This window comes from Gekko japonicus, unplaced genomic scaffold (genome assembly GCF_001447785.1).
Source record: "Gekko japonicus isolate JY-2015 unplaced genomic scaffold, Gekko_japonicus_V1.1 scaffold1233, whole genome shotgun sequence".
Classification (NCBI taxonomy): Eukaryota; Metazoa; Chordata; class Lepidosauria; order Squamata; family Gekkonidae; genus Gekko; species Gekko japonicus.
Genome location: NW_015167087.1, coordinates 164307 through 178195, shown reverse-complemented (window position 1 = coordinate 178195; position 13889 = coordinate 164307). Strand labels below are relative to the sequence as shown.

Sequence of the window (13889 nt, the reverse complement as noted above, 5' to 3'; positions counted from 1 at the left end):
GTACTTTAACTTAAAATTTATCATTGGATGATTGATTATCTGTTTGCTTTCTTCAAGATTGTTTTATCATGTAACAGATAAGCCAACAGCTACAACTAATAAGAGGTGTAGAACATATTATAGATTACATAGTGTTTAAATTGACATATGTTTATAATGAGGTGTAGTCTTCCAAGAAAAATACCTCCATGCTTATCTGCTCTATTGGACCCTAAATGGAATGAACTAGACTACAATATGAAATTTGATTTGTACATTATAGGTAAGCTTAAAAATCAGGAGTGCATTTTTTGTGCCACAAAAAACAGCTAATCAACAATACACCCAGAAAACACACACACATGTGTCCTCCAATGCTCCCTCTAAGCTATGGAGCCCTGTGAGCAAAAATTCTACTTTGTGAGCTACTGGCCTTAAAGTTGTGAGCAGGTGATTTGGCTATGGCATAAATTAGTTTGCTCTGGAGCTATCCTTCCTGAGCTAAGACGAAAATGTGTGAGCCGGATGCTAAAAAACTGTGAGCTAGCTCTCACTAACTCAGCTTAGAGGGAACACTGGTGTCCTCCTCTATATATGTCCTAAATCAGAGGTGTCAAACTCATTTGTTATGAGGGCTGGATCTGACATATATGTCACTTTGTCAGGCCCAGGCCATGTGTGCCATAAAATGCAATGCCAGGTACTGGAGATATAAACTGTATAAAGGACAGCAGCTGGTAAGCTCTGAGTTGGTGTATCCTCACTGCAAGGCCCCATGTGCTGGGAGGGGGTGCAGAGGAAAACCCACATGGGCAGACTGGAGAGGCAGCAGCGCAGCGCTGGGCAGATGCTCCCATGATGCTTGACTGCTGCAGACATTCTGCTGTGCTGAAGCCACAATGGAATGGCTTTGTCCATTCCCCCCCAGCACTCCCTCCCTTCCACCAGTTGCTCGTGGGCTGCATAAGAGCCCTGGATGAGCTGCTTCTGGCCCCCGGGCATTATGTTTGACACCCCTGTCCTAAATCACAAGTGCAAATGGGAAGAACCAGTTACTACTTTTTCCTACTTATTCTTTATGCCTCTTGTAAGTCCTGCTTCATTAATTTAAATCCTTGGTCCTACAGCTAATCTGTTACAGGTGAAAAACTCATTCCTAATTTCAAATAAACACTAAAATTATATCTGAATATGTAAGCAAGACCTATATGTTAAAAGTTCCAGCAGTCTAGCAATCAATGAAAATTTGCAAAATCCATTCATTTGTGACACATGCTCACATTAGTGACACCATGTGGGTTTACTTCTTTCTAAACACAGTCAATGAACTCTTGACTCAATAAGCAGCATTGTACAGCTTCTAAAAGTGGTCAGATCTGAATGAACTGCAGCTCCCTTCCTGGGTGACTTGGCTTTTATCCTTACTACATAGAGGGCATTACTAGGAGCTATACTCAATTGTCCATGGGAGGCCAGATGATAGAAAAAGCAATTTCTGATCTGTGTTAAGGCTGATGTAATTGATAACAGATTATATTTGAGTATAATTCCATTTTAAGTATCTTCACACTAAAGTGTAATAGTTAATGATACTGTCATATAATTTTATTGTATGATAATGAATATATGGATGGTGAGACTCATTTAGAAGTTGTCTAATATGCATAGCATTACATTAGGTATTTGTCATCAAGAATACAATATTTACATATATAAAATATACACAGACCTAGCAGCAGCAAACAGTCCTTTGGGACAAGCTAAAAGAATATCATTAATTTTTATGGTATAGTTATTCTTCTGGCTCATTTCCAAGAATGATTTTCTGCAGAAATCATTTCTAGTCTAGAATAATGCTGTTTGCTTGCAGCAACATCACAGGAACAGTAGAAAGCCATATGTTGCTACTTAGCAACTTAGTATATAAGTCCCAAAGCATGTACTGATTTGAAAATTGAACAGAAATGATAATTGTCAAGTGATGCTGTGAGGCAAGTTGTCTTGGATTACCAAGCTATGCAGATGCTTGATGTTATACTTTTCCTGATTGACAGATGAGTTTTTATTTATGTTAGCCTAAAGGTGATTAATTGATTTGAAAAGCTTTAAAATAAGACACAATGCCTCATGAATATGAGCACATTCTGATAAACATAAGGAATTGGAAGCTCAGATTTCTTAGTACATTCACATACTGAAATTTAAATCTGCAGAAGTGGCATGCATGTTTTTCTTCTGCCAAATCCCCCCCCCCACATAATACCAGGTGGAAGCTAAAAATCTATTAAAAACAATTTTTTTTGGAGGGGGTTATATGCAGTGTACACAGAAGTTCAACAAATAGGCTATTTTAATTCCTCATGGGATTCCTTGTGACACTCTGAGAAGCATTTAATTTGCAAGTTGTGTAAAATATGTAACCAGCTTTTTTCTGTCTTCCTTAGAAAAATCCTATGGAAGAGAACTTTGGGGTTCAAATATGCAGCACAGATATCACATCAGCAGAAGGAAAATGGCTCAGCTGGAAAACATGGAGGTGTGCTCCCTTGTTCCAAACTATTTAAGACAGACGTAATGATTCTCTGAAAGGTAGCAGCTGCTTTGTAACAGCAATCATTCAGAGAGTTTGTACTTCTACAGTTCAAACAAATTCAATTAGCCCTTGTGCTTCAAAGCCCTGAAGGCATGAACAAGAGGATGTCCTGTTGCTTTAATCTAACAGCACTGCTAAACTTGTCAAGACAATTTGGAGATGTAAAGGTTATGAAAGAATATATTTTTCAAGTTTTAATCAAACAATTCTATTCAAAACTACCCACAGAACTTAAAGTGAGTTAAGAAAGTTCAATCATATAAGGTAATTCTTCCAAAAGGCATAGTTAAAATACATTCAGTGGCAGATTGGGAAGTAGTATGTTGAAAACATACTCTTTTTGAAAACAGGTTATTTGTTTTTTAAAAAATCATGCTAAAGGAAGTTGAGTAATTAAACTTAAGAAATAAAATTAATTAATTAATAAAAATTAATAACATTAAATAAATAAAATCTAAAATTGAGTAGGCTTGGATTGTCAGCACTGATCTGAAGGTGTTCTGAGAAAATGGCCCTTCATCTGGGCTGTTGGAAACATAGTCAATACTTGAAACTGGCTATAGTCTAGTTGGGAGACCTAGTTCAAGTTGTACAACTGCAGAAGTGATACATAGTGGTAGAGTCGATATTTTGTGGAAGCAGGTTTGTTGGAGTTTTTCAAGATGTTCAGCTGGACCCAAGAACCAGATCTGGGAGCCATACAGTGTGCATGGTATCACTAAGGTCTTATATGCCTTCAGGAGTGCTGACACATCCTGAGCTTCTTAAATGTAAACAAACTTCTTTAAGGCTAATGGGGCTAAATCAATTTTCTGTTTAAGATATTGAATGTGCTTGGACCATTTGGCTGGAATACAATTCCCAGATATCTAAATGTGTCGACTTGTTGTAGCTTATACATAGCAATTTTCCACCTTTTGTTTGAGCGTCTTGTTGTCTTCGTGAACACCATAATTTTGATTTTATCCTTGTTTATCTCCAGTAATTCATCGTTATAGTAAGCAATAAACAGGCAGTAAGCAATAATGGTATGTTTTAGGCCAACTTGGGTTCTAGAAAGTAGGACAAAGTTGTCAGTATACAACAGCGTGGGCAACTTTCCAGGCACAGTGCATGCGTGGGTAACTTTTATAAGCCTGGCACAAAGTCATTTAAATAGAGGATGAATAGATGGGGCACAAGAACGCAACACTGGTGAATACCTCTTTGGATTGGTATAGGGTTAGATGCAAACCCTTCCTTATTTAGCTTAACACACAAGGCGTTTTCAGGACAGAGGTTCATTATTATCTTTAATAGTCTTTTGGGTAGATGTACAGTAAGTTGCCATAACTCAGTTGCAACATGACAACAACAAAAATGTACACAGATGTGCTGGATCTAAAGGATCACCAACATAATGAAGCTTTGTCTTTATATTGCAAACCCTTGCACCTACAACCAAAACCAAATTCTGAAGTCTGGGGGAAATTGCTCCTGCCTGTACAACACATCTGGATAAAGCTCAAATATTTTGATAACATTACATTCAATTAACATCATTTTCCAAGAACACCTATATAAAAATGCTTGTAAGACAACCAAGAAATAATAGATTAAAAATTACTGGTATTTTTAAAGTTTAGCAATAGTCTTCAGTGCCTACATATCTTAAGTCCACCAATACTGGAAATCCAGTGATAGATTTGGGAGGTTAATTATAGCTATTCTTTATGGTTTGTTCCCATACTATTTAATTCCATATCAGTTCTTAAAGAACAGGGAGAAATCCAGTCAAGAAGTTATTGCAATTGCACTTTCAAGCCATTATTAAAGTTAGGGATGGGCATGAACTGGTTCACAAGCCAAAATTTGGAACAAACTTGGCCCAGTTTGGAGCCCCTGAACATTTATCAGACTTTTTTCCAGTTCAGCCATTCAGGCCATTTAAGCTGAGCAGTGTGGGTCCGCAGCTAACCTGTTAGGTTTGAATGGCTGCAAGCCATTTCAGCCAAAAAAAAAAAAAAAAGCTGATGGGTGCACTCAGTGGTCGGTTTCACTTCCCCCCATTTAGAAGCAGGGGGAAGCAAAATGGACTGCTGAAATAGCTGCTAGGCATTTCCACCTAACACCTGATGGGTGCACCAGCCCCACTGTTAGACTGAAATGTCTGCTAGCCATTTAAACTGAAGAGCAAGGCTGGCCTACCCGTCAACTGCTAAGTTTAAATGGCTGTCAGCCATTAAACCCATCAGTTTTGCTCCCCCCGCTTTGAAGTGGGAAAAAGCAAAATGGATGGGTTAAATGGCCATTTAACCCGTCCTGGGTGATCCCCGCCTTGCCTGCCATGGTTCAGGGCATTTTTGGCTCGGTTCAGGGTTCAGTTTGGGGGCCACCTCGAAACCTGAACCGAATTGGAATTTTTAGGTTCATGCCCATCCCTAATTAAAGTGTTAGAGGTTAGGTCAGTAGTTACTAACTAGAGAATTATACCACTACAAGTGGGGACCTGCAAGAAACTTGTGGGGTGCCTGTCCCATTTCTCACACTTTTGCTTCCTCCCCTCTCCCCCTACCTGTCTCCCTCTTTCTCCCTTCTGCCCCCTTTCTTACTCTATCTCTTCTCCATGCATATTACGTCCACTCTCTTTCTGCTCCCTTATCATTCTATTTGTTTTTCTCTGTGCGCACCTAATAATTTTTTCTCTTTTTTTGCCCCCCACCCCATCACTTTGTCTTTCTGCCCCCATCACTCTCCCAGCCTCCTGCCTGCTTCCTCCCCACCCTGCACAGCAACAGCAGCAGTGGTGGCAGTGCTCCCAGTGGGCCTGGAGTGGGACTTCTTGTGGCCCAGCCCCCCAACTTCCCACCAAGGCCCCACAACTTCCCACCCAGCCCAGGCCCCCGAAAAATCCTGTGGTGTGTGGCTGTGCCACACCATGCCATCACCCTTACCAAGCCTCCCTGCTGGAGTCCCGCCCCTGCCCTCACCCTGCAACCTCACCAGCCAGTCCTGCCCTCCATTCCCATCCACTAGATGGGATGCCACCAGATGGGGCACAAGAAAGAAGCAAAGTGGTGGCAGCAGGGTGTGGGGATCAATCCAGCACCCCCAGTCTCCTGGTTTTCATTTGCATTGGGAATTGAAGTGCAGTGATGGCTGCAGCAGCAGCAGTGGCAGCAAGGCTCTCTCCCCACCTGCCCTATGCCCCCGACTTTTTAAAATGCCCCCCAACTTTAAAAATCCTGGCTACTTCCCTGGCTCCGAGCCACCCACCTGCTTCCTCTCCCCCTCAGCAGCAGCGGCAGCTCTCCAGGAAACACAATGGATCTCCCAGCTTCAGAGATCAACTCACCTTAGGGCCGCCAGCTCCAGGTTGAGAAATTCCTGGAGATTTGGGGGTGGAGCCTTGGGAGGATCAGGTTTGAGCTTGGAAGTGACCTCAGCAGGGTATAATGCCATAGACTCAACCCTTCAAAGCAGCCATTTTCTCTGGGGGAACTGATCTCTGTCATCTGGAGATCAGTTGTAATTCCAAGAGATATCCAGCCCTCACCTGGAGGTTGGCAACATTAGTTCCCTCAGAGGAAATGACTGCTTTGGAGGCTGGAGTATATAGCATTATATTCCTCTGATGTCCCTCCTCGCCTCAATCCCCACCATCCCCAGCTCCCCCCTCAAATATCCAGGAATTTCCCAACCTGGAGTTGGCATCCCTATCTCCTTGCCACCCATCAACCTATCTTTATATGCCCCTCTGTCTTCAGCTTTTCATCTCCTTTTCCCCTGCAGCTTCTACTGAGGAAATCTTTGATCTTTCTCCACAGCGGGGACTAAAGCAGTTTATATTATTCTCTCCTCCTTTTTAACCACATAACAACCCTATGAGGTGGGTTAGGCTGAAAGTACGTGACTGGTCCAAAATCACGCAGTCAGCTTCCACAGCAAGATGGGGATCTAAACCTGGGTTCCACAAACCCTACTCTGAAGCTCTGTCCATTATACTACACTGACTTTCATAGGGTGGCTGCTGTTGAACAGTAGCAAGCAGCCAGGCCTAGTTGAATCATGCAAGTCAGGTGGTATCAAGTCACCCAGAAGGTGCTGCTAGGCCTAGGTTTGCCAGCCTACAGGTGGGACCTGGAGATTCCCCAGAATTACAACTGAACTCCAAAAACAGAGATCTGTCGCCCTGGAGAAAGCGGGTGGGCTCTGTGGCATTATATTCAGCTGAGGCTTTCCCCCTCCCCAAACTCTGCACTCCTCAGACTTCACCACCTCCCCGATCCCAGATCCAGTTCTGCTTTTTGCTTCCTCCTACCCTCTGGCTATCTGCCAGTTTATCTCTCACTGTGGATGCGGTGTGGCCTGGAGTAGATCCCTATGGCAACCATTACAAAAGGTATGGGGGGGATTCAACCCTCCTCAAGTTTTTTCTTTTACTTTTTGGATTTTTCTACAGATCCACAGAATCTTCTGAGTCTGTGGAAAAACCTGTTGGGACAGTGAGCCCTCCTATCTGCATAAATAAGTATCTGCACATAGAGGAGACTGTTGAGAATTATATATATATAAGAATTATCACCCCAGTCATGTGTTATTTTGTTCATCGAACAGCACACAGCTCCACTGAGGATTCTATTAAGTTTGAGAGAAATTATAAATCCAATTACTGATCTCCTATTGTTACAGATCAGCAGTTGCTGTGCTAAATAAGGGTAAGGTATGGTGAAGATCCACTGAACAGGATGTGAACATGGTCATTTATGTACTCATCCCACTAATGCAATGTGATAACCCGTGCTCTTTCTCTATATTGTTACAGATGCAATGTCACTATCGTGTTGGGGCAAATATATATTTGCATATAATTACTTGTGCCAATACAAGTGGTTTCCCGTGGCTGTTGGTTACTTTGATCCTTAGCATTTAACACATTCAAAGTACTTCGCCAATGTTCACCAATATTAGAATTTCACTGGTGGATGTGGAAGGTCACATCCCCATACTCTAGTATATTTCCCTACTATTACATCATCTTTCCTTTCAGCTTTTGAACAACAGGAAGAAATCCAGTCAGTATAACCTCCAATAGCCCTGTAAAGTAACTAAATGATACTATCCCCATAGTGGCTGAGGTTAAGAATAAGGAGCCTTACCTAGTAAGTTTTTAACAGAGGAAAGATTTGAATTAGTGACTTCATGGTTTACAGATACCATCTTAGATGCCACACGAAGGCTGCGGTCACATGTGCCTTTTGGAGCAGAGGGGATGCGCCCCTATTTCCTCCAGAGGAATTTGACTCAAAGTTGCAAGATCACATATCCCTTTCTGCTGTGGGCTCAGCCTGTCACTGTGTGATCAGATGTCACCTCATGCGAGTAGGGTTTTTTGCCGTTTGTTTCCCATGCGCATAAACAAGGAATCACACCTCTGCACTGAGGGTTCCCCATAGAGTATGTGATTATGCGCATACTGCTAAGGCCACTGAGGATTCTATTAAGTTTGAGAGAAATTATAAATCCAATTACTGATCTCCTATTGTTACAGATCAGCAGTTGCTGTGCTAAATAAGGGTAAGGTATGGTGAAGATCCACTGAACAGGATGTGAACATGGTCATTTATGTACTCATCCCACTAATGCAATGTGATAACCCGTGCTCTTTCTCTATATTGTTACAGATGCAATGTCACTATCGTGTTGGGGCAAATATATATTTGCATATAATTACTTGTGCCAATACAAGTGGTTTCCCGTGGCTGTTGGTTACATTGATCCTTAGCATTTAACATATTCAAAGTACTTCGCCAATGTTCACCAATATTAGAGTTTCACTGGTGGATGTGGAAGATCACATCCCCATACTCTACATTATCTTTCCTTTCAGCTTTTGAACAACAGGAAGAAATCCAGTCAGTATAACCTCCAATAGCCCTGTAAAGTAACTAAATGATACTATCCTCATAGTGGTTGAGGTTAAGAATAAGGAGCCTTACCTAGTAAGTTTGTAACAGAGGAAAGATTTGAATTAGTGACTTCATGGTTTACAGATACCATCTTAGATGCCACACGAAGGCTGCGGTCACATGTGCCTTTTGGAGCAGAGGGGATGCGCCCCTATTTCCTCCAGAGGAATTTGACTCAAAGTTGCAAGATCACATATCCCTTTCTGCTGTGGGCTCAGCCTGTCACTGTGTGATCAGATGTCACCTCATGCGAGTAGGGTTTTTTGCCGTTTGTTTCCCATGCGCATAAACAAGGAATCACACCTCTGCACTGAGGGTTCCCCATAGAGTATGTGATTATGCGCATACTGCTAAGGGGGGGGGAGGCACCAAGTTGGGATGGAATGATCAGACTATCCTGATGGCTTGAGAGTGTGCTTGAGTGGTCAGACAGGGGAAAATACATCTGTGGCCTGTTGGCAAGTGTTAGGACCAGACTTTCCCCAGTGTCTTCTAACTTTCTTTCTGTGGCAGAGCAGCACGGGTGCCAATGACTGTGGGACCTTTCCCAGATGTTGCTGTCTGATTGTGCCCTTTAGACCCATCAGGCATTCACAGCTATGTCAGATCTAAAGGCGCGTGTGACCGCAACCTAATTATCAGGTGTTTGTTGTATGAAATGATTACTACAGTGGACCTGACAGAGGTCATTTCGGGGGGGAACGCAGTTCCCCCGGGTGAGGTGCAGGGGGGCGGGGCACATGACGAAGCCCCGCCCCCTGCTTCCGGCCGCCCTGCTTCCAGCCCTCATTCAGCCAGGAGGAGGCAGGAGAAGAGGGCGGGTAAGTTGCTTCCTCCCCGCCTCTCCCCACCCCTGCCTGCCTGGGGCCAAGGAGGGCCTTGGCGGGGCTTCCTCGCACTCCCGCTGGCCTTGCAGGTCCACCGCCGGGCCCCTGATGTCAGGGTGTGTGGCATATGCTAATGAGTTATGCTAATGAGTTCCCCTAGGTCTTTTTCTACGAAATGACCCCTGGGACCTGATATATAAATGCCCTTACTAACACATTGGTATTAATGACTGGTCATTAGGGTACTCAGGTATTTTAAACATCGTGCATATATACATATACTTGTATGTATATATACACATGGACACACACTCAGAAAACCAAACTTTCCCTGTCTAAGAAAATTGCCATTATTGGGATCTATGCAATCCATGCAATACTTACATTTTGGTATATAAATACATTAAGTGACATTAGACTGAAAGAACTCAGAAAGGTTCTAAAAAGAGTGGCAGTATGCTATATCTACCAACCTAGTACTTTTTTATCCCACCCTTCCTCCAAGGAACTGTGGTTGGTATATATAGCTCTTCCCACCTTAATTTTATCATCGCTAAAACTCTATGATAAAGGCTGGGATGAGAAAGAATAACTGACCAAGGTTAGTCACTGAGATTCATGGGTGTATGACAACTTGAACTTGGATATCCCCTGCCTTCTAGTTCTAGACTACATAACTATTCCACTCCTGCCAACTAGTTATGCTGCTTCCAGACACAATACAAAGTACTGATTTTAAACTTGAGAGTACTAAGTGCTCTGTGTTTGCTTTAGGAGAATGATCTCCCAAATGTACCTGGCCTATTCATGAAGATTCTTGCATGAGGCTATGATCCAAGTCTCCTCTTTGTCAGATTGATAGGGGAAAGGAGCAGAGACTTCTCAGCTGTGTCATATTCTTTATATAGAACTCCCTGCTCTGCGTTGAAAACACAGCTCTGTTTTTAGTTTAAGGAAACCAACCCAAAGGGTTTTACTTTAAGGGACAGTTTCTGCTTCAAGTAACTTTTCCCTTTTATTTGCTCCTGTGATGTGTGTGGGTTTTTTTAGGGGTCTAAGTTTGTACATTCTTGATTTCAATAGCTAAGCAAGTAATGTGTTTGCTTTTGATTGTCTCTTTTTAAAATCTGTAAATAATTCTGAGATCCCAAATAGGGGGAAAGTTCAACTGAATGACATAGGGCTTTCTTGTGTGCAGATCTGCTTAGGATTCCACCCTTAGCATGGTAGAAACTGATTAAACAAAACTAATTTCATTATAACCCTTCCTACAAATGAACATAAGAAGAGCCTCATGGATCAGACCAGCGGTCCATCTAGTCCAGGATCCTGTTCCAGCAAGTTGCCCTAGAAGACAAATAGAGCATAAAGGCCCAGCAAGTTGCCCTCCCCTGCTTCTGCCTGTCAGCACTGGTATTCAAAGATTTCCTCCCTCCAGATATGGGGCTCACTTCAGTAACCAAGTCTAGTAGCTATTGATGGAACTCTTCTTCATTAATCTGTCTAATTTTCTTAGCTATCTAAGCTCATGGCCATCCCATCAGTGAATTCCACAGTTTAATAACTTGTTGAGTAAAGAAGTATCTATTTATTTCCAGTCACTTCATTTGTATGCCACCTATTTCCCCAATGGGCACCCAAATAAATTGAAATTGTTCTCCACTCCTCCATTTCATTCACACAACAACTCTGTGAGGTATGTTAGGCTGAGAGTGTGCAGACAAGGGATTTGCACCTGGGTCTCACAGATCCGACTCTGATATTCTAACTGCTACACAACACTGGTATTTCCTTTTGTCTATTCTGCACCTATTTGACATAAGTTTCATTGCCCCCCCCCATTTCTAGTATTACAGGAGAAGAAAAACCTTCCTTTATCTGCTTACTTTAACCTCCATCTGTCTCCCCATAGCTGTATTTTTTCTAGACTGAAAAGTCCCAGCTTTCCTTATAGGAAAGGTACTCTGGCTCCCTAATAATCTTGGCTGCCCTCTTTGTACTTTTTCTAGTTTTGCAATGTTCTTTTAGAGATACTATGACCAGAACAAAACACTATTCCAAATGAAGCTGCGCCATAGCTTTATACAAGAGAATTAGAATATTGGCTATTTCATTTTTAACTCCTTTCTTAATAATTCCTAGCACGGAGTCTCTCCTTTTCACTGCTGCTACACACTGGGTTGACAATTTCATTGAGCTTTCCACAACCACCCCAAGTTCTCTTCCAGTCTCAGCCTCAAACAGTTCAGGTCCCATCAACATATCTTTAAAATGAGGAATTTTTGTTCCAGTATGTGTCACCTTACACTTACCCACACTGAACTCCATTTGTCACGTGGTTACTGAATGCCCTCTCACCCAATTTAGAGAGATCCTCCTGTAGCTCGTCATAATCTGCCTTGGTTTTCACCATTCTGTATAATTTGGTGTCATCTGCAAACCTGGCTATTACACCGTTCAGCCCAAATTTCAAATGACTTATGAATAAATTAAATAGCACCTGTCGCAATACCAATCCTTGTGGGACCCTGCTGCTCACATCCTTCCATTGTGAGAACTCTCCATTTATTCCTACTCTCCGCTTCCTGCCATTTAACCAACTTTTAACACATAAGAGAAAACATCCTCTTATCCTATGACTGCTAAGCTTACTCAGGATTCTCTGCTGAGGTACCTTGTCAAAAGCCTTTTGAAAGTACGAGACAGCCCTCATCCACATGCCTGTTAACCTCCTCCTCAAAGAACTCCAAGAACTTGGCAAGGCAGGAGGTTCCTTTGCAGAAGTCATATCGCAGAAGCCATGGAAGCTCACTGGGTGACCTTGGGCCACTCGTGCACTTTCAGCCTAATCTGCCTCGCAGGGTTATTGTGAGGATAAAATGGAGGAGAAGAGAATGATGTAAGCTACTTTGGGTTCCCATTGGAGAGAAAAGCGGGATATAAATGACGTAAATAAATAAAATAATTTCTCTTCCATCTCCCCCTCTTCCTTATGTTTCATAAGAAACATAACGAGCTTACTCTTCAACTCCAAAAATGATAAGTAAAGCCACTTGTAGCACCTGCGGCTTATAATGATTAACTTGTCTGTAGTCAGATAAACAAATAGCATGCACCTGTATAGATGATTTCCTAAAGGTAAAACAACTGCTTGCGAATGATCATGCTGGCAAAACAGCTGCCTGCATTCTGGAGAGCAAACAAGGTAGAATCTTTGACAACTGCCAACTCTGGCGTTTTATCAGTGCTATCTCATTAGCTGAAAACAAGGCTTAAATGCTTTGTTTATAAATTATGATTATTTCTGATTGCAGCAGTTACTGATAGTGCCACTCATTTGCAATGCAACTCTTTGAATTTGTTTAATTACAATTTGAAACAAGGCAGAGAAGATTAATTAACCCACCTGGCTGGCTGGCACATACTCCTGGCTTGGCTCTGTCATACTCATATACATGTTCTCACCGTCAAACTGTAAATGAAAGAAATATTGTTTTCTTTAAAAAGGAACCAGCAAGGTTTAATATTTTTAGAATCAAATGACAAACAGTAGCTGTTAGAAAACAAAAAACCAAAACCCTCACTATAGACTGAACTGAAAAACATGCAATTGTGCATGTGCATCTTGTCTTTGATGTTCTTGTTGTCATCCACCTTATTGACCCTGGATGTCAGTGATTAGGAGTAATTAGTGCTCTAGTAATTACAGCAAGCAATGAATGGTTTCCTTTCAGCTGCAATCTGTTTTAAAACAAAATGGCTCATTTTGTGCACCATGTATACATATTGCTGTTGGTGATAACAAAGTGCTAAGTAATTTTTTTCATAAGAGGGGAATAATAGAAAAAATAGTGAAATGCCTCTTAATAAAGTTTAAGTTTCAGTTGTCATAAAGAATGATTTTAAAAGCAATTCAATCCTATCTTATTGAAACAACCATTTAGAAAATAAGGAAAGGTACCAGATGTTTGAAAAGACAAAATGTATTAGTAAAAGTTCAAAGATGCATAAGATAATACTTTGCTTGATGGGCTAAAACTAATTTACTCTCTATCATGATTGAAATTACCATTCCTGGAAAACTGAAAAAAAAAATGCATAATATCCTTGCTTAAATACATCTTTGTGAGTAGGGTTGTCAGATGGTTTTGACAAAAATACTGGACACACTTGATCAAAATTTGTCAACAAAATTTGTCCTGATCATCCTATGGTCTTCAGAGGACAAATACAAAAATGTAACTATATATTTAAGTGCTGCACATGTTCTGCACATGTTTTAAGTGCTGCACATGTTTTGTTTCTCATACTCTTTCAACTCACCCCTCCTTCAGCTTTATTTGACTTTTGGGGGACAAAATGCAGCACCAACTTCTGTCCAGAGATCTTTGCACATAGCATGCACAGAAAACTAGCATGCCAGGGGGAAAAAACTAAGCTGATATCAGCTCCTTGACATCAAGTTTTCTATGTGCAGAAGATTTTATTTGTTCAATTTTATTTATTTGCTGCATTTTCCCTCCTAATGGGGGCCCAAAGTGT

At 41.6% G+C, this 13889-nt stretch overlaps 1 protein-coding gene across 1 annotated transcript in view; it reads right to left on the bottom strand.

Annotated features, from left to right (window-relative positions):
- Positions 1-12844, bottom strand: part of TOX (thymocyte selection associated high mobility group box) — a gene marked incomplete at its 5' end in the record, with an annotated part of 161665 nt that extends 148821 nt beyond the window's left edge. The window contains one exon of the mRNA XM_015412855.1: positions 12754-12844. Within this exon, the coding sequence (XP_015268341.1) occupies positions 12754-12844 (91 nt within the window). The remainder of the gene's footprint in view (positions 1-12753) is intronic.
- Between the last annotated feature and the right edge of the window lie 1045 nt (positions 12845-13889).